At 40.1% G+C, this 17,791-nt stretch overlaps 2 protein-coding genes across 2 annotated transcripts; one reads left to right on the plus strand and one right to left on the minus strand.

The window, feature by feature from the left end:
• Nucleotides 1–413: 413 nt before the first annotated feature.
• On the minus strand, nt 414–16,168 carry parp1 (poly (ADP-ribose) polymerase 1). The gene is made up of 23 exons (XM_047388819.1): nt 15,926–16,168; nt 14,021–14,186; nt 13,791–13,906; nt 13,495–13,709; nt 8,966–9,056; nt 8,761–8,877; nt 7,068–7,244; nt 6,602–6,764; nt 5,819–5,959; nt 5,481–5,720; nt 4,897–4,962; nt 4,687–4,819; nt 4,369–4,564; nt 4,168–4,296; nt 3,895–3,978; nt 3,614–3,736; nt 3,378–3,506; nt 3,206–3,304; nt 2,953–3,105; nt 2,732–2,859; nt 2,540–2,601; nt 1,828–1,942; nt 414–1,086 (listed from the first exon to the last, which is right to left on the minus strand). The coding sequence occupies exons 1-23, from the start codon at nt 16,046–16,048 to the stop codon at nt 1,005–1,007; spliced, it is 3,048 nt and encodes a 1,015-aa protein (XP_047244775.1). The 5' UTR covers nt 16,049–16,168; the 3' UTR covers nt 414–1,004.
• LOC124882427 (adenosine receptor A1-like) lies at nt 9,076–13,478 on the plus strand. Its single transcript, XM_047388820.1, has one exon. The coding sequence runs from the start codon at nt 12,140–12,142 to the stop codon at nt 13,223–13,225; it is 1,086 nt and encodes a 361-aa protein (XP_047244776.1). The 5' UTR covers nt 9,076–12,139; the 3' UTR covers nt 13,226–13,478.
• Nucleotides 16,169–17,791: the final 1,623 nt, after the last annotated feature.

The following is a 17,791-nucleotide window of genomic DNA, read 5'->3' on the forward strand; positions in this document are numbered from 1 at the left end:
GATCCTTGACCTAAACAAACCATGTCCAATGTGAAACATGGTGATGGTAGCATTATGCTGTGGGGGTGGTTCAGCAGCAACAGTGATGGTAGTCAGAATTCAGAGAAGATGATGGATAAGGCTAAATATAGGGCAGAAAATCACAATCAAACTTCTTGCAACATGACAAAATGTGATAAAGTTCAAGGGGCATAAATACCTTTGCAAGACACTTTAATAACAGGTATGGAGGTAAAATGTTATTTTATTTTATGAAATAAAATTCAAATTAAATATCTGTATATTATTACCAGTGTGGTTTAAAGACGACCAATCCTGGATCAGTACATGACCCTGGTTTGTGACCTACCAAACCATGTGGAAGAATAAAAATTCTTCCTGAGATCTGAACAAAAAAACTAAAATGACAAATGTTTTAGGATGCACCTTGTTTTATTGCCATGGAAGTAAGCAAGAAAAAGGGAACCTTTAAAGGGGAAGACAGCTTGAGGCAGGAAGAACAAACCAAACTATATATACATGTCAAAATTTAAAACCCAACAGTCTACACAATGCATATCAGTCTAATTCCGAGAAAAAAAAAAGTTGAACACAGGTATGGATGCGTGCAGATTGCTGGGTCACAGCTCAAAAACGCCTGTTCCACCTAAAGCAGGTATCTCTTATTAAGTAGAGCTTTATCAAACGATTCCCCTTCAAGATCCAAGACAATTAACCCCTGACAAACATGTTGTATAAATAGACCTTTTCCTGTCTACTACACATGAACTAGTTGTTGATATCCAGTGAATTAAGCACGTCCAAGTGGGTTTTATCTACTGGTATTCTAACAAAAGCTGCCTGCTACAGAACCTGATGAAAAAGTAGTAAAGTGAGACTATTTCACATGGACACTGTTAGAACAGCATCACTGCTTTACATGCCATTTGCTGCAGAGAATGAGGCCAAGGCATTTAGATGCAACGGTGGTTGTTTTTTTTCCTTGAAGGGTACGGCTGCAGTCCTCACCACAGAGATGTCTGGTAGTTAAACCTGATCTTCAGGAGATACTTCAAGTTTACCTGAGCCACATCATATACAATGTACCTGGAGGAGCAGTGGTTAAGGAAAACAAGATGGATAAATTTAGTAAAACGAAATTATTAAAAGGCATTTCATAGCCTGAGTTCAGAGATCTGTTTACGATGAAACATTTACCAAGTGAGGGATTCACCTGCTCTTTTGAGATTATCAGGGTCCAGCACATTTTCCAGGCTCAAACTGTCAAGCCATTATTCAAGTATTTTAGACATTTACACAGGTCAGCCTATATGGGAAAACCTCAGCCTATAAGGAATGGACAGAATGGACATATGGATTTGTGCATACATGGTAGAATAGGATGGACGGCCGGATAGAGACAGATGAATGATTGATGGATGGCTGGTTAGGTTGGAGGAGTAGATAGAGGGAGTGGTGGATGCATTTTATCATATCCAATATCATATTTGTCATGTTGATAAAGGAACATTGAATAAAGTCTAGAAATACAATTATTTTTCCATTTTCTGTTTTCATTTTTCAAACCTATACACACCTAAAAAATGATTAATTTGATACTTTTTAAGACAGATCTCAGGATTTCCTTAATCTAAAAAGTACTGGCAAACTCATCAAGAACTTCATACCACCTTTGTTAATGACGACACTGTTCCCTTCGTCCAGAAACAAAAAAATCAAAAAAATCATAGTGATCAGCAAAAAGAAAAGTGGCAAAACAAGAAAACTTTAAGATTATTTCATAAAATTATCTTTACATTCATGAGTAAGGAGATAAATAAAGGATACTCGTTGTACAGTAGACTTGTGTCATCAATGTTAGTATTGACTCCTTTTCCCAGAGGCACTTGGACTCCATTCAAAGTGACAGAAGCATTTGGATCAGGAGCGGTTCTACCCAAACCTGGAAATATAGAAAGGTCCATCATGAATAAAAGTCAGAGAAAGAACACAAATAAAACAGAAAATTAAATCTCCAATAAATATTGAACCATTATGTTATCTACAGCACCCTCCGCCCCTAGTACAAATGTGTGTAAGGCATTAAAATCAATTCATCTTCTACAGGAGCAGCGCAGTTTCACTCTGAAATATTTTAGAAAAACCCCAGTTTTTAATGTTGGAGCAAAATCACTGGTACCACAAATTAGTAGCATGCCTAACAACTCTATTAAAATATAACTGAAGCATTTTTACTTTTTATTTTGATCAGATTACTTTTATTCATTAAAAATAAAAACGGTTTGCTTCCCTTGGGTACAAACATGATGAGGCACAGCGGCCAATTTCTATTAGTCATTCTTCAAAATCAGAAAGACGAGAGAACATGAGGAACCTATATTTTCTTGCCACCATGCACAATGGTTTCATGGGGTCACCAAATCACCACAATAATTTATTTTTAAGGCTTTTACACCCATCTTTACCAGAGGAGTTAATAAGTGTGCATCCCATGATAAACAAACCTAATATTGGTTGAAGCAACAGTAATCGTTCTTACCTTTAACACTGTGCTTTCCTTTTGGCAACTTTGTAACTTGAGAGGCTTTCTTCAGCTCATGCCTGTATTTATGACATAAATAATGTGTTGATTTAAACAATCACAACAGCTGTATTTAAACTCTCTCTATCTATCTATCTATCTATCTATATTTATATATATATATAATTAAAATCTTAGATCACCACTCACATGTTGCCTAAAGCGACCTCTGCCAGCAGAATGAGGCCCACAGGGTCTGACTGAGAGGTGTGGCAGTAGTTTGCACTCTTGGACACCATGTCAGCAAAGTACACACCTTTGCCGAACATGTAGCCGGTCTAAAAAGGGTGTGGAAGAGAGAGAGACAGGTGGTATTATAAGATTTCTCAACCGTGTTTGAAGAACAACATCTCTACACACTAGACACTCACCACAGGGGCCTCTGGAGGCGCAATGCGAAGTCCCTGAGATAGAATACCAGCGTAGTTGGTGGTGCGAGAGCCGTGCCACAGTAACTGCCGATTGTGTATCTCCTCAAATGGACGGTAGCGTTGGTGCTCTCCTTCTCGTGCAATTTTGAAGATCTTAAGAGGACAGAACATTTTGTGAGATTACATTTATCACGATGACGTGAAAAGAGATGTATTTATGAAGAGTTAATAAAGAAACATAATAACGACGTACTTCTTGCACTTCCAGAGTGTAGGTGTTGTGTGTAGCAGCATGGGTGTTCTTAACGTATTGCATGATGATTTCAGCCTCCTGCGTGGTCTTGTCAACAACCTGTGGGTTATCAATGTGTTACGTGTCGTTCTCAGACCACAGGAGAATTATTAGAACACGTTTTACTTCTTACCTCAATCTTAGTTTTGAGTTTCTCATAGTTGATGTCGATTGGATCGTGCTCATTGTCCTGAGCCCCTCCTCTCAGCAAGCTGTAGGCCACTTCGATATCCAACAGGTTGTCCAACATCTCAACTTTAGCCTGCGCAGTAACGTATGTAAAATGTGCGTTTCCTTCTGAACTCAAAGCTGATCTTACCAGAGAGATGTGAAGGGAAGACGATTGGGACAGCATATTAGAGTGTTCACCTTAACGTAGTCCAGGTTGCTGAGTAGGGGAGGTTTCTTCATGCCGAAGTCATGAGGAATGAGAGTGTAGAAGCGATTGGAGAGATCCAGTATCTGTGCCTCAGGTACGCTAGCTGACACCGCCTATAAAAACAAATAATAGTAATAAAAGATAAGTTTCAACAGAGTGGTGCGTGATCAGGAAAGAAATCTGACAATCAATGAGACAAACCAACAGATGCAATAGATTGATACTGCCTTATAAGGAAGATACTGACTGATGTTTACTGTTGATAACCAACCTGCTGGACTTCAGTCAGAAGAGCGTAGGCGCTCTGGATTTGTCTCTTACTCAGCTTGCCAAGAGGCATCTTCTGGAGGTCAATCTGAAAACAGAACAACAATAGAAAGAGCTCATTAACTGTAAAAGCATCTCTAGTTTGCAGTACAGACAGAAAAACAGGAATGACTTTGCAAAACAGCATCAGCAATGGATTTTTACATCTCTGCTGAGAAAAAAAGGATGAAATTAGGCAAAAAAATAAAATAAAATAAATAAATGTCTAACACCTTACCTCAAACTCGACCATGGCCTTCTTCATGCTCTCCACATCAAAGATCATCTTGATCAGATCCTGAACGGGTCTGTCCAGCTTCGACTTGGTGCCAGCAGAGGCTGTCAACCGTTTCACTGCCTCCTCATCCTGAGAAGAAAATCTCAGTCTCAAACTGTGCTGTAAGGTTTGTTTTTAAGGTTTGTGGGTCTGCGTTGGTACCTGTCCATAGTCAATCTCCAGAGGGTAAAACTTATTGGGATATTTAGTGAAGTTGGATGTCCCCCAATCGTTCCCAGTCTTTTCTTTATAAACACAGAGGAAATTATCCAGCGCAGAGTTCTTGTCGTGGAATTTGTCCAACTTGTTGCCTCCGATGGTGGTGCCCACTCTGCCCCAAGACCTGAAAACCCAGTATCTACAAACACAGGACAGACGAACACATGGGCTAAAGTAGCCGGGAAGGGGAAATAATGGCCAAAAAAACCCACTTTTGTACCTAGTTGTGAGATTATTGCACTACAAAAACAGGGATATTACCTCTTATGTACATCATCCTCCAGCAGCTGCAACTTGTAATATGAGTTGGTTCCTCTGACTATGTCCACAAGACCCAAAGTAGCACTGTACATCTTCCCATTCTGCTCCAGCACATGGGCACTATTTTCCAGACCTGAAAAAATATCCATTAAAGTCAGGGGGAAAGAGTAGACAAAAATCATAATTGGAGTCCAGGGAATTTATGCTTACCTGAGTCTGGATCCACAGCAGCTCCACCCTTGACTGTTAGCTTCATCTTCTTGGCCTTGCTACCACCTGTAATTATTTGGATTTAATTAGTCTTATTCTTAAACTTGTTCTATTGTATATTTACCCTCATGAGTCCTGGGAAATTTATTCTTTTCAACTCAAAAAAAAAAAAAAAAAGACAAGCTTCAATTTTAACTTTGGTTTATTTAATTTCTTTCAAATATTTTGGGTAATTTTTTAAAAAGAATTTCCAAATAATGGGATTCATAAAATACATAGTGCTATAATGATAAAATATACATTTCTTTGTCAATCGATAAAAGAACTTATTTGAGTCCAATGAACACATGGAGCAATTTGTGTACAACTTAAATTAAAAATGAATCTGAATCAATGTTGCTGCCAGCTTTTGATACATAGGCTCAGTTAATACAATCATTATTAGTGAAAACTGGCATTTAAGGGGTTAAAATTGTAGAAAATAAATATTTGTTGCTTATGTTGACAACTTCACCTAATAATGACTAAATAACCCTCCTGTAGCACTTTCACAGCTAATTACTACCACAGCGAGCATCACTTACCCTCCTCCTCCTTCACCCTGCCGGTGCTCTTAGCAGCCAGAGCTCCAGATTTGGAGGACACAGTTGGAGCCTGAGGTTCAGATTTAACTTCTGCACCCCAGGGTGAGATGGCGTGTAGAGAAACCAGCTCCTGAAGACCTTTGCCCGATGACCTGATATCTGTGAGGAAATCCTCAGAGACGACACGCACGCCTGCATCTCTTACTTCCTCCATCTTCTTACTCATCTTCTCCACCTCCTCTGGAAGGATGATTACAAGACAATGTGTTGAACTCCCACAATATCCCATTAAAGCTTATATTTCTCAGTGCTACAGGGCAAGGTAAATTATTACTCACTCTTAGAGCTGAGACAAAGAGAGGCCTTATTGGCTGTGCTGGTCATTTTACCACCCAGTTCCTCCACAGCCGCCTTTAGATCATCTTTGTTTTTGGATAACTTGCCAACAGCCAGCAGCTTCATACCAGTTAGGGGTTTATCTATTTAATAAAAGATAGAGAACATTTTCAATACAACGATTTCCAAAACTTGCTATTCACGTTCCAGACAAGAATTCATTTAAATAGGGCAAATGAAATCCCAGACTGCAAGGTGGAAGGAAACGGATCCATGGCGTTGACTTGGCCATTCAAACACATGCTGCCTTAATCTAAATTCTTGTACTCTAGCTCTGGATGTATGTTTAGAGTTGTTTTCCTGCTGGAAAGTAAAAGTTATTTCCAGTCTCAAGTCTTTTGCAGCCTTAGACCAGTTTTCTTCCAGGATTGCTCAGTATTTAACTCTTGGCATCAACTCTGATCAGCTTCGCTGTCCCTTCTAAAGCGAAGCATCCCCACCACATTGGTTGTGCTTGACTGTTTCTAGGAGTATCGAAATAAAGGAGGGCTACAAATGCAGCCTGCCACACTTTCCTGGTTTTTCTTTGTCAAAACTGAACACCGTCTATCACTTTCCTTCCACTTCACAGCTATGTGTTACTTTACATTGTCTATAACAGAAAATAACACATAAAATATGAAAAGGTTCAAGGGATTTAAAAACCTGTGCAGGACACTATACATAAGAGAATATTTCAATATTAATTCATGGTGTCCTAAAACAGACGTTCGGTGTTCTCTGACCTGAAGGTGCCTGTTCTTGTAGTCGCTCAGTGGGAGCACTAGAAGCACTCGCCAGAGGTTCAGCTTTCACTGGTTTCAGAGTTTGAGTGGGAGTCTCCTTGGGGTAAACCCTGTCCTGCTGCTTGAATTTAAACTTTTTTAGAAAAGGGACTTCGTGGAATTCCTGAAACAACATGTGAAATTGTAAAATGGAAATGAGAATCCAAGGCGAGTGTGTTGTTTAGTATCAGACCGATAGGGGAAGCCTGCACTGGATGTTTTTCAAGAACACGACGACACCAAGATTTTCAGCCCCTTTTGCTGATGTGAACATCCATTATGTATGTGCGAACTGATAAAAATACAAATGAAGTGATGTTGAAAGTAGACTTTCTGTTAATTATAGGAACATTCAAAGGAAAAGCTTTGTAACGATACTTGCACTGAGCAAAGAGTGAAGAAATGCTGCTGAAACATAATGACCCACCTTAGGGATGACCCAGTCTTTGCGTGAAGGAGTTCTGGTTTTGAACACACACTTTGTCCAGGCGGAAATGTCTCCTGTACAGTAATACGAGTCTCCTTTAAACACCAGCTGGCCCTGGCACTCCTTACAGGCTTCAAGAGCACCAAATGCCATGCCATCAGCCAGGCTGTCCAGCACCTGAGTTGAGACAACATTCTCTTCAGACTCTAGAAAACCCCAACCCTCTGCATTTTAGATAAAAATGTGTATTTCTAGCCATCTTTAAACAGTTTTTAACACATATGCAATACATTTTGCCCATATTTTACAACCTACAGCACCCCCCACAACTCTTATTACCGATGTTAAAGATGTGCAAGAACCCCTAAAATAAATACACCTTATATTGCAGTGGCATACTCTCACTTTCAGCATTTATTAATGAAATAATGCGCACCACAATCACTGCACACTTTGTGCAACACCACTTAATACGGCAATACGACAACTCTCAACCTTCTCCCATAAACTCGTACAAGTTGGACCGTTCACAGAGGGAGATTTTTATCTAGCTAACAGAATCAATGATCCAATTTCAGTTTTCTGCTAGAGTCAAGCAGATGTTTTATGTCCAAGTGCTGAAGGGTTGATCTGGCATTAACAAGGTTCTCGGGACATTTGAAAGAGAAACAATCCCACAGCATCACAGGTCCGCCATTATAGTTAACAGATAGTACTGTCCAACAAGGTCATCGTTTGTTTCACATCACATCCACATGTAATGTTTCTTGCAGAAAAGTTCAATCTTAGTTTCAGCTGACCAAAGGACACGGTCCGACTACAGTTAAGCAAACGGCACGTGTTCATGTTTGTGATGGTAGGACACAAAAGGCTTTTCCTAGCATGCCTCCCAAAGAGATATTTGCTTTGTCAATGAGATATGATCCAATTGTTATTATGGAGACTTTGTGTCCCCTTTGCAGTGGTTCTCTAAACTGGGTTCTTGCAAATTTTCCTTTTTCAGAATTCCATACTTTCCATTTCATACCGACTCAAATTCCTTAATTTTTTTAAGTGTGTCTTTTACGTAATCTGCAAATTTAAATAAATACAAATTACTTTGTTGGGTTCTACCTTTTTGTTCCACAGATCACTGGCTTAATGCTGAAGTTAGCTTCGGATATGGCAGAGTGGTAAAGAGCTATTTAAACGTTTTATTTTAAAATCTGGACCAACTAGGATCGGCTCCAATTCAAACCTATAATACTTAGTCTTATTTTACACTAAATACAGACTCTGAAGCAGAGATTTTGTTTGTAAAAATAATTCAAATGTAATTAAATGTAAAAACAGAAGTGCCAATGCTTTGTTTGGTGTCTAAACTAGTTTAAGAATAAAACACCCAATTTAAAACCTTGAATCAGGAAGGTCCAAAGGCCAGACGAACCAGTGACTTTGCCCTTATTTGGTTTTTGAATGAGTAAGTCCAATAAAAAATGAAATCATGACTTGTCAAACCAAAAAACTGTTAAATATACACTGATCTAAAATTAGAATGGATTATGCGACGGCCATGAACGTTTATTTTAGGCTTCTTACACATATTTACCAGGAGGTTCCAGTGAAGTTGACTGACTGATTCTGGAGTACGCTGAAAAAAAATCCTGTTTGTTGTCTAATCTACAGAAATTCTTTTTCTTTTTCATTCTCTTACGTTGGACTCTCCGGAGGGAACATCCTGGCCGTTTGCAATCAGCAGCTCCTTCATGTCGTTGACTGAACAATGTTTCTTCAGCTTGTCCTTAATGCCCCAAATCAGCTGGCTTTGAATCTGTTTACACATGAACCAAACCGATTGATCAAGGCCAGAGATCTCTAAACATTACTCCAATGTGTAAAACAAAAGCAAACAGAAGCACCTTCATCTGCTCCTCGAGCTTCTTCTTCTCCTCCTCCTCCTCCTTCTTCTGCTTCTTTGATGCCCCATCCACCTCATCGGATTTATGCTTCCTGTGGGAACAGACCCAACTTTAGTCGCAAACTTCTGTGGATTCTCAAAGCTCAGGAAGGACGAGGGAAAAGGTCAGAAAACATCATCATCAACTAACTAAATGAGGCACAATGGGACGGAGCACAACAACAAAGGTGAGAACCAAACAAGCCTGAATCTGACACCTTTATTCATTAAAACTAATTCATTAGGGCCCCATCAGTTAATGGTTCTCCATCCAAACACAAGCTGGGGCATGTTTGCACGATCCCTGGCGTCACTGATGTCCGGACCGGAAAAAAAGAAATAAAAAAATCACCATCCCAGCGAGGCCATTAATGCAGAGTTAATGACTGGCCATCAGGAGCATCCTCGCTCTGATTTATTTCCACTTTAGGAAAAACAAGACAAAACCTCCCTGATCAGACAACAGGTGACATAAGGAGTAAAGAAGGAAGCTATTTAAATCTGAATCCTCCAGATTTGATCAAACAGAACATGGTGGCTGTTTAGGTGACACAAATGATGCTCCTACAGTCCTAAACGACACGTTCTACAGCAGATTAGAGCCAATATGAACTGGTGAGTAACCATACTGCTGCAATGCATCATATAATAATACCTAATTACGTTTTGGTTTAATGACAAGAATTTTACAAGAATGACAACCAGAAAAAGCTCAGATTAGAGCAATTTCAGAGGCTCACATAGCATTTTAGATTTGTTTTCAATTTGTTTTATCCTTCAAGTCCTCCAGACCTTTCAGGTTTTCTGAGATAGTTCTCCTGTTGGTACCTAAAGTTCAGTTTGTTTACAACTGGAGCAGCGTTCCCAAAGATCTGTGAGTGTGGATGTTTTTAATGCAAATTCACTTGAACTTCCCTCATATTTTTAATCTCTTTTGTTTTAGATTTATTTTTTATTTTACTCATGCCTTTAATCGTTTTTATCTTTTTAATACAACTGTTTAAAGCCATTTTAAATACCACCATAAAGGAATGTATTAGGCTACGTTTTATATTTATTATTTGTGTTAAAAATAAAATACTGTAAATACATGTATTTAGATTTTTTTCTATTTCTGTTTTCTCATTTCTACATTTTATGTAGTTTTATTGTAGTTGTCAGTTAATTATTAAAATAATTATTGAGGTGAGAAGGAAAAAATGCAGCAGCTTTTTGATGGAGAAAGTTATTTTAAAACAAGAAATGTATTGCAAGATTGTCAAATATTGCCAATTTTTGCATTAAACAATATCTTCATTTTTTTAATTTTATGTTATTGCTCGATTTTTGTTTAACTCACAAAAGTGCATCAAAGTGCAAACTGTCAGTTCATGTGTTTATAGTCTGAAAACCGTCTTCATTTTGATGAAAAAGTCAAATCTGCCAATCAGAACCAGTCAGAGAGAGATTTGCTCATTTCCATCCCAAGCTGACTGATTGGTGAATTTCTGCAATTTTATTACCCAATGTAAAATTTTACTGGTGTATGTTAACTGTTTGCATGACTGTTTCTTTGAAATACTTTCTAGAATCATTAAGTCTTTCAGGGTATGTCTCTACCAGCTTTTCGCATTTACAGACTGATTTGTTTTTGGTCCATTCTTTGTGTAACTTGTGGAGTTCAATCAGACTGGATGGAGAGTATAGGTGAACATCAGTTTTCAAGTGTTGGATAAACAATTCTCAATTTCTTTTAGCTCTAGGCCATTCTAACGCAGGAATAGGCTCAGATCTAAACCATTCAGTTGTAGCTCTGGCTGCATGTTCACGGTCATTGTCTTGTTTTTCCTCCTGCATGACCCTGTTTGTAGCTCCATCCCTTCTTCACACCAACTCTGACCAGCTTCCCTGTCCCTGCTGAAGAAAAGCATCCCCACTGTAGTACAGCTGACTAACTGTGTTCAGGTTGTTGCTTCTCCACCACACACATCCCTTGCATCTGTCCACTATAAATACTTTTGCTAGACACTGTAAAACAAAATTCTTTACATCTTTCTTGCAAAAGTATTTTTTATTACCCTTGAAGTTTTTCACTTTTTTTTTTTTTTTTTTTGATAGAACACAAATTAGTGCAAAAGTGTCAAGAGAAAGAAAAATGCTAAATTGTTTTTTACACATCAAAATCTGACAAGTGTGGCAATATTCTGCTCCTTTTACCTTTATACCCCAAAATAGAATACAGAGTATCAAATTAACCTTAGGAGTCAAAAATCATTATTAATGTATTTATTCCCAGCATGAATGTAGCTGTTCTTTGAAGGCATCAGAGGTCTGTTGGAGGACATTAGTGGACAAACGTGGAGAAGCTTAAAGCCGGGTTAGAGAGCTGCTCAATCCTTAATCGCAAAGATTATGGCACAAGTGCAACCAATCAAGTAGGTCAATGATCAGAGATGCAGCTAGGAGGCCGATGGTAACTCTGGAGGAGCTGCAGAGATCCACTGCTAAGGTGTGAGACTCTATCGACAGGACAATGGTAGTCAAATTTAGTATCATCCAACTAATGTCTACTACTGGTAGATAATAGTTGGATGATACTAAATTTGACCTAGTTGCAAAATGAGGTGTGTGTAGTTGAAAAGTAACACTAAACACAGTGTGTCGACTGATCATCACTGTTGCTTTTCCTCAGCAGGGACAGGGAAGCTGGTCAGAGTTGGTGTGAAGTTGGACAGAGCTACGAACAGAGCTGGTAGATGCTAAAAAACACTCACCTTTAAGCAGGATGATGACCGGCAACATGCAGCCAAAGCTACAACTGAATGGTTTAGATCAAAGCCTATTCATGTGTTAGAATGGACTACAGCTAAATTAAATTAAGACTTGAAAACTGATGTTCACCGACGCTCTTCATCCAGTCTGATTGAACTCCATACGTTATACAAAGAACGAACAAAAAAAACTAAATCGGTCTGTAAGTGAGAAAAGCTGATAGAGACAAACTCTAAAAGTCTTGGTGATTCTACAAAGTACTGAATCAGAGAATAAATATAAATAGACGCCACACTTTGTCTTTGTTAAGCACTGTTTGACTGCTAAAATACAGTTTGACTCGCTGGCTAGGTTGATCGATATTATTTCTCTTTTTAGGAGAACAATGGAGAACCGTCCTGCTTCACTGTACTTCCAGGATCTCAAACAAAGCAGCAACTCATCTGGTCGAGATCTTCTGACTTTCACATCTTTTCTCATTTCCCCGTCTCCATCGCCTCCACCTGCTGACGTGGTGATTTCCCCCAACGTGCCGTACATGACCGCTGAGCTCATCATCGCCCTTTTATCTACTCTGGGTAATTTGCTGGTCTGCACCGCCGTGGGTCTCAACCGCAAACTACGCACCGTCACCAACTACTTCCTGGTGTCGCTCGCGGTAGCAGATATCTGCGTGGGCATGATCGCCATTCCCTGCGCCATCCTGACAGATGCCGGTTTACCGGGTTATAACCTCTACCTGTGCCTCCTCATGCTCAGCGTTTTGATAATGTTCACGCAGAGCTCCATCTTCAGCCTCCTGGCCGTGGCTGTGGAGCGCTATGTCGCCATCTTCATGCCCTTCCGCTACCGCATCCTGATGACGCCTCGCAATGCTGTCCTGGTGATCCTCGCCACATGGTTGCTGGCCTTCCTCATTGGGCTGGTGCCTCTCATGGGCTGGCATAAGACACCGCCCGATTCTGGCTACTGCTTCTTTGTCCTGGTGGTGGACATGACCTACATGGTCTATTTCAACTTCTTCGCCTGCGTGCTGGCGCCCCTGATCATCATGTTTCTCATCTACGCTCAGATCTTCGTTACGGTCAAGCAGCAAATGCGACGGATCGGACCGGAGCAGCGGAGCCGAGCGGAGGGCGAGAGCAGAGCGGCAGCCAGCATGCGAAGGGAGATGAAGATGGCCACGTCTCTCTTCCTGGTTCTTTTTCTCTTCACGGTCTGCTGGATCCCTCTTCACATCATCAACTGCTTCCTCCTGCTCTGCCCACGCTGCCCGGTGCCGTTAGAGCTGCTGCTCACCGCCATAATCCTGTCGCACGCGAACTCCGCCCTCAACCCGTTCCTTTATGCATACACCATGACAACTTTCAGAGACACTTTCAAGGCAATTTTCTTGTGCTGCAGGACGTTGGGAGACAGGGAGGTGTCAAACTTGACCAATAGAGAAGAAACAAACACTAGACCGAACTAGTGATCCACAAGAATATTTGACCCGTAAATATTCCTCTCCATTTTACAATTAAAAACTCTAAACTTTAAGGAATTTGAGATTTTTCAACAGAGGACATATGGATCATCAGGATGGATGGATAAATGGATGGAAGACAGAATTTTCAGAAATTGCATACATTTACAGTGTAGACAATCGGACAGGGATAAAAATGTGGAAATACAAATATTTTTCCATACTTATCCAGACCGGGAATAATTCCAGGCTTGTCCAAGCTTTTCCAGACTCACCCTTCAGATTTGACAGCAGGCAGCTTCTTCTTCAGCTCCTCCTTGTCTTCTGCACGCAGCGCGTTGAATCCCTTCAGCTGGGCGGCGCTGTATTCATGCCTGAAGACCAGCTCCTCCCTGCGGCTCACGAAGCATGCCGTGTGGTACCAGCGGTCAATCAGACCCAGCTGAGGCTTCTCAGGGTCCACGGTCTTCTTGGACACACGAATTTGGTCCTGAAAGAGAACCCAGAGGATGCCAGAGATGTGTGAAAACCTCTCTGCGAAGCCGCTAAATTTAGGTACTGTACTAGGTACCTTTTCTATTTTCTGCTCGCAGCCCTTGCATGTGCTGCGGTTGGACTTGGCGTATTCCACCGCGAAATTGTTCAGAGTCTTCTCTCCTTTAGCGGCACTCTTCTGATCGCCTCTTCCTGCAGAGATTATTAATACTTAAAAATCAATCAACTCAATCCGGCAACAACTTTAAAGCAATAAATGTGACAAACGAGACGGTTTTCATTTAGAGACTCAAACTGAGTACTGACCTACTCCGACAGCTCCGCCGCTCTCGATGGCCTTTTTCACCTTTTCCTGGTCCTCCCAGCGGAGATCCGAGAAGCCGGCGATGTCGGCCGGGGACTGAGCCTCCGCACTCAGCCAGAAGCAGGAGAAATGGTGCCAGTGGGGGACCTTCCCGTCAAACATGGGCGACTGGAGGACAAGCATCACAAAGCATCCACGAAGCAACAGCAAACATCAGAGACGGCGGTTTGAGACATAATTAAGTGAACGTTTCAGCGAGGAGACATTCAATAAAGACACATCTAGCCCTATAAATTTATATTCATCTGAAGCACACTGAAATTTAACACAATGATGGATTCCTGGGGTTTTATTTGCATAACAAATCCGATCCCACCAGGCTTTTAAACAGTGATACTATGACTTTGTTTTACGTATTGTTAAATGGAAAAGTATTACTTACTGAGCCTCCAACATAAGAGCTTTAATGGCTCGATTATTCACAGGAACGCAATTATTCTATAACTTGATTTGTTCACTAATGTTACATCTTGTGGTTTCCTAAAGGAGGCAGGGGATTATTGATTTATTTTGTATATATATATTTTGAAACTAATGCAAACATATAATCATCTTACTGACGACTGAACTGAAATTCTTTGGCTAAAATTTGGACAAAAAATCTGCCCAAATATGTTTGATTATATGAATTATTCTTTATGTTAAGAATTGAAACATTGCACATAAAAGTAACTATTTAGACAAAATTATTTATATCTTATGCTACTTTTAGTGGAAACAAGAGCCAAGGGTTTAATTAGACAAAAATAAAAAAAAAGTCGAGTTCATTTAAAGTAATTTTGAAAAAACATAGAAATATGAACACATTTCAAATACCAAATATAAAATAATTCAAATTTTTCTCCCATGCACTGAGATCTTTACAAGCATTTTAGTTTAACATTATTTATCAGAGTTCTCCATTTTGAAATGCTTTTAATTTGCACCAAAAAAGGTTGAACTGTTGATTAAAACCAGAATTTACACACATACACTTATTAATTACTCCACTAATGTCAGTCAAAAAAAAAAAGAGGATAAGCAATTACTTTAAGAGATTAAAAAAAGAATACCTAAACAGATTAACATGTTTTTACATTTTTGAGTAAAAGCTGCTAACCTTATTTTTCACTGTAAATGATGGAAATAAATCAACTTCATAAAATAAATAAATAACTCAAATAAATGTGTAACTTTACTAAGCAGAAGCCAGTAATATATTTTTTCCCAATTGATCCTGAAGCTGCATGAATTCCTGCTAGAATCCTTTTTGGGATCAATCATTAACATTGTCAGCATCAATGAGGTGATAAAACTATTCAGACTGCTGACTTTTACTGAAAGCACTGATTCACTAATTGAATCTGGGCTGAATGACTACTATTTACAGTTTACAGAAAGGCGAAGGATTGCAAAGCTGGAGCTGCTCCACAGGCCATGAATCAGGACGTTGACTTTAAAAAGCCACATAAGCAGGTTTTAGACTCAATTATTTCTCCATGGGGGGGGCAGCAGTTTGCACAGGCAGGAGTAGCTGCAGATACGATCTAAGCTGGTTCATTCAGTGCCCTTTCTGCTCATATCTAGCTCACCGAGTCGTGCAGTGAACCACTGAAGGCAATGAAATGTTAGGAAAAGCCTGAGCGGCTCTTTGTGAGCAACAATGTCAGCCATTTAAATGCTAACTAAGGCCTCTCTCGGCAAAACTGAAACCACATTTATCATTTATCAGCATTTTCTAGCTCTGCAACAAGTTCACAATGACTTCGTGTGTGTGCACATGCAGCCAAATCAGTTACAAGGCAGCAGACATGCGACTAGCTTCTTAACAGAGGGAGATTTCTTGGAGAAACCATCGCCTGCCTCACCTGCACCATGATGGCCAGCCTCAGGGAGTCTTTAGCGATGCTTTCTTTGCATGTTTTGCAAGAGGCGCGGCCGCTTTTAGCGTACTCCACCTTGTACAGCTTCTCCTCCTGGTTGTCCGCCATAGCTGTGTGGTAATGAGGCAAAACAAAGCGAAGAGGCTGTGAAAGCAACTTTCTCCCGGCGACACAAACAATCACAGGCAGAGCAGCCAGCAAGTCCCGCGTGCCTCCACAGAGAGGGAACTGCGCGAAGAGCTCTCACTTTGAGTGGATTTACAAGAACTTTAGTGATCTCAGTGTTCAAGTTATGGAACATCATTTTTACAGTTAGTTTCAGTGATGCGGGTGCAAGTTATTCAAGTGTACACACTTTTTCGAACATTTTTACATTTTGGACGCATTATACATTTCTGGGCTTTGACTGGGCCATGCTAACATGGATATGTTTGTTCTCAAGCGTTGCGTTTCAGCTTTCACTGTATCTTTAGGATTATTGTTCTGCTGGAAGGCTAACCTCCACCCCAGTACCAAGCATTTTGCTGCCTATAACAAGGTTTCTTTTGCATTTCTTTGATTTCTCTGCCTCAATCTTCCCACCAATTTTGACCAGGTCCACTGTTCCTGCTAAAGAAAAGCATCCACACAGAATGACGCTTCCACCACCATGTTTCAACTTGGGGATGGTGTGTTCCGGGGACTAAAGCTCCACCATCTTCACACAACAAGAAGACTGTTTTCATTTAGGGACGCAACCCCTTCTGTCAAACATGGGCGACGGGAGGACAAACATCACAAAGCATCCACAGTATTTTTTATTATGTGAATGTTTCAGTGAGGAGACATAATTAAACAGAAAACTATAAGATATAAAAGCAAGGAATCAAATGGATGCATTTGTAATCATTTAAAGACCTGTTTTCCCCTAAAAGGCTTAAAAAGCTTCTTCTCTTAAAGGTTCAATAAAGACACATCAAGACATATAAATTTACATTCATCTGAAGCACACTGAAAATTTAGTTAATCGGCTTCAAAACTGTCAAACACGCTAACTGAAGTCAGCGAGCAAGTAAAAAATGGTCTGTGTATTCCACAAGAAGTCAAGTCTTAACGTTTCTCTTTTAGTAAGTAAAGGTGAACGTCAGGTCCTCACCCATCCATTCTACCACTAATTCTCCCATCACACCTGTTTCTCTAACCGTTTTACTTTGGATCGGTCCCTATCTCCCAGTTGTCAGAGATTGTTAGGAAGCCGAATCCTTCTTTTTGTCCAGGTGAAAGGAGGTCTTTAGTGTTGTAGGTCTTTACATTGTTAATTCAATCAGCACCTCTCTTTCCCTAGGTGTCCCAGCTCCATTTAAACATGCTGTGGTACAACCTCTTCTCAAAAAAACAACCCCAATGTTCTGTCAAATGTTAGGCCTATTTCTAATATGCCTTTCCTTTCAAACATTTTAGAAAAGGTGGTTTACTTCCACCTACAGGAGCATCTAGAGTGTCATGGGATAACTGAAAAATTTCGGTCTGGTTTTAAATCGTAACACAGCACTAAAACAGCACTAATTAATATTTTAAACCATTTGCTTTTAACTGCAGACGTGGGAGATTCTGCTGTTTTAATCTTGCTTGATTTGACAGCTGCTTTTGACACCATGGACCATGATGTTTTACTATCACAACTGGACCAATCTGTTGGGCAGAGTTCTTCATTGGTTTCGCTCCTACCTGTCAGGCAAAAGCTTTTCTCAATTGAGGCCCCTTTGAGTTGTGGGGTACCTGAAGGCTCCATCTTAGGACCTTTTATTTTCTCACTCTATTTGCTTCTTTTGGGGTAGATTACCATAGAATATGGCATCCTTTCATTGTTTT

Source organism: Girardinichthys multiradiatus, chromosome 15 (genome assembly GCF_021462225.1).
Source record: "Girardinichthys multiradiatus isolate DD_20200921_A chromosome 15, DD_fGirMul_XY1, whole genome shotgun sequence".
NCBI classification, from domain to species: Eukaryota; Metazoa; Chordata; class Actinopteri; order Cyprinodontiformes; family Goodeidae; genus Girardinichthys; species Girardinichthys multiradiatus.

What these genes read in the sequence shown, in the direction of transcription:
- LOC124882427 (XM_047388820.1), top strand. Translation starts at nt 12,140, where the DNA reads ATGGAGAACCGTCCTGCTTCACTGTACTTCCAGGATCTCAAACAAAGC.
- parp1 (XM_047388819.1), bottom strand. Translation starts at nt 16,048, where the DNA reads ATGGCGGACAACCAGGAGGAGAAGCTGTACAAGGTGGAGTACGCTAAA. An exon ending in GGCTGGCCATCATGGTGCAG is followed by an intron (nt 14,187 to 15,925) that starts GTGAGGCAGGCG and finishes CTTGTCCTCCAG; the next exon opens with TCGCCCATGTTTGACGGGAA. An exon ending in CCTGCTGTCAAATCTGAAGG is followed by an intron (nt 9,057 to 13,494) that starts GTGAGTCTGGAA and finishes CTGTTCCCACAG; the next exon opens with GAAGCATAAATCCGATGAGG.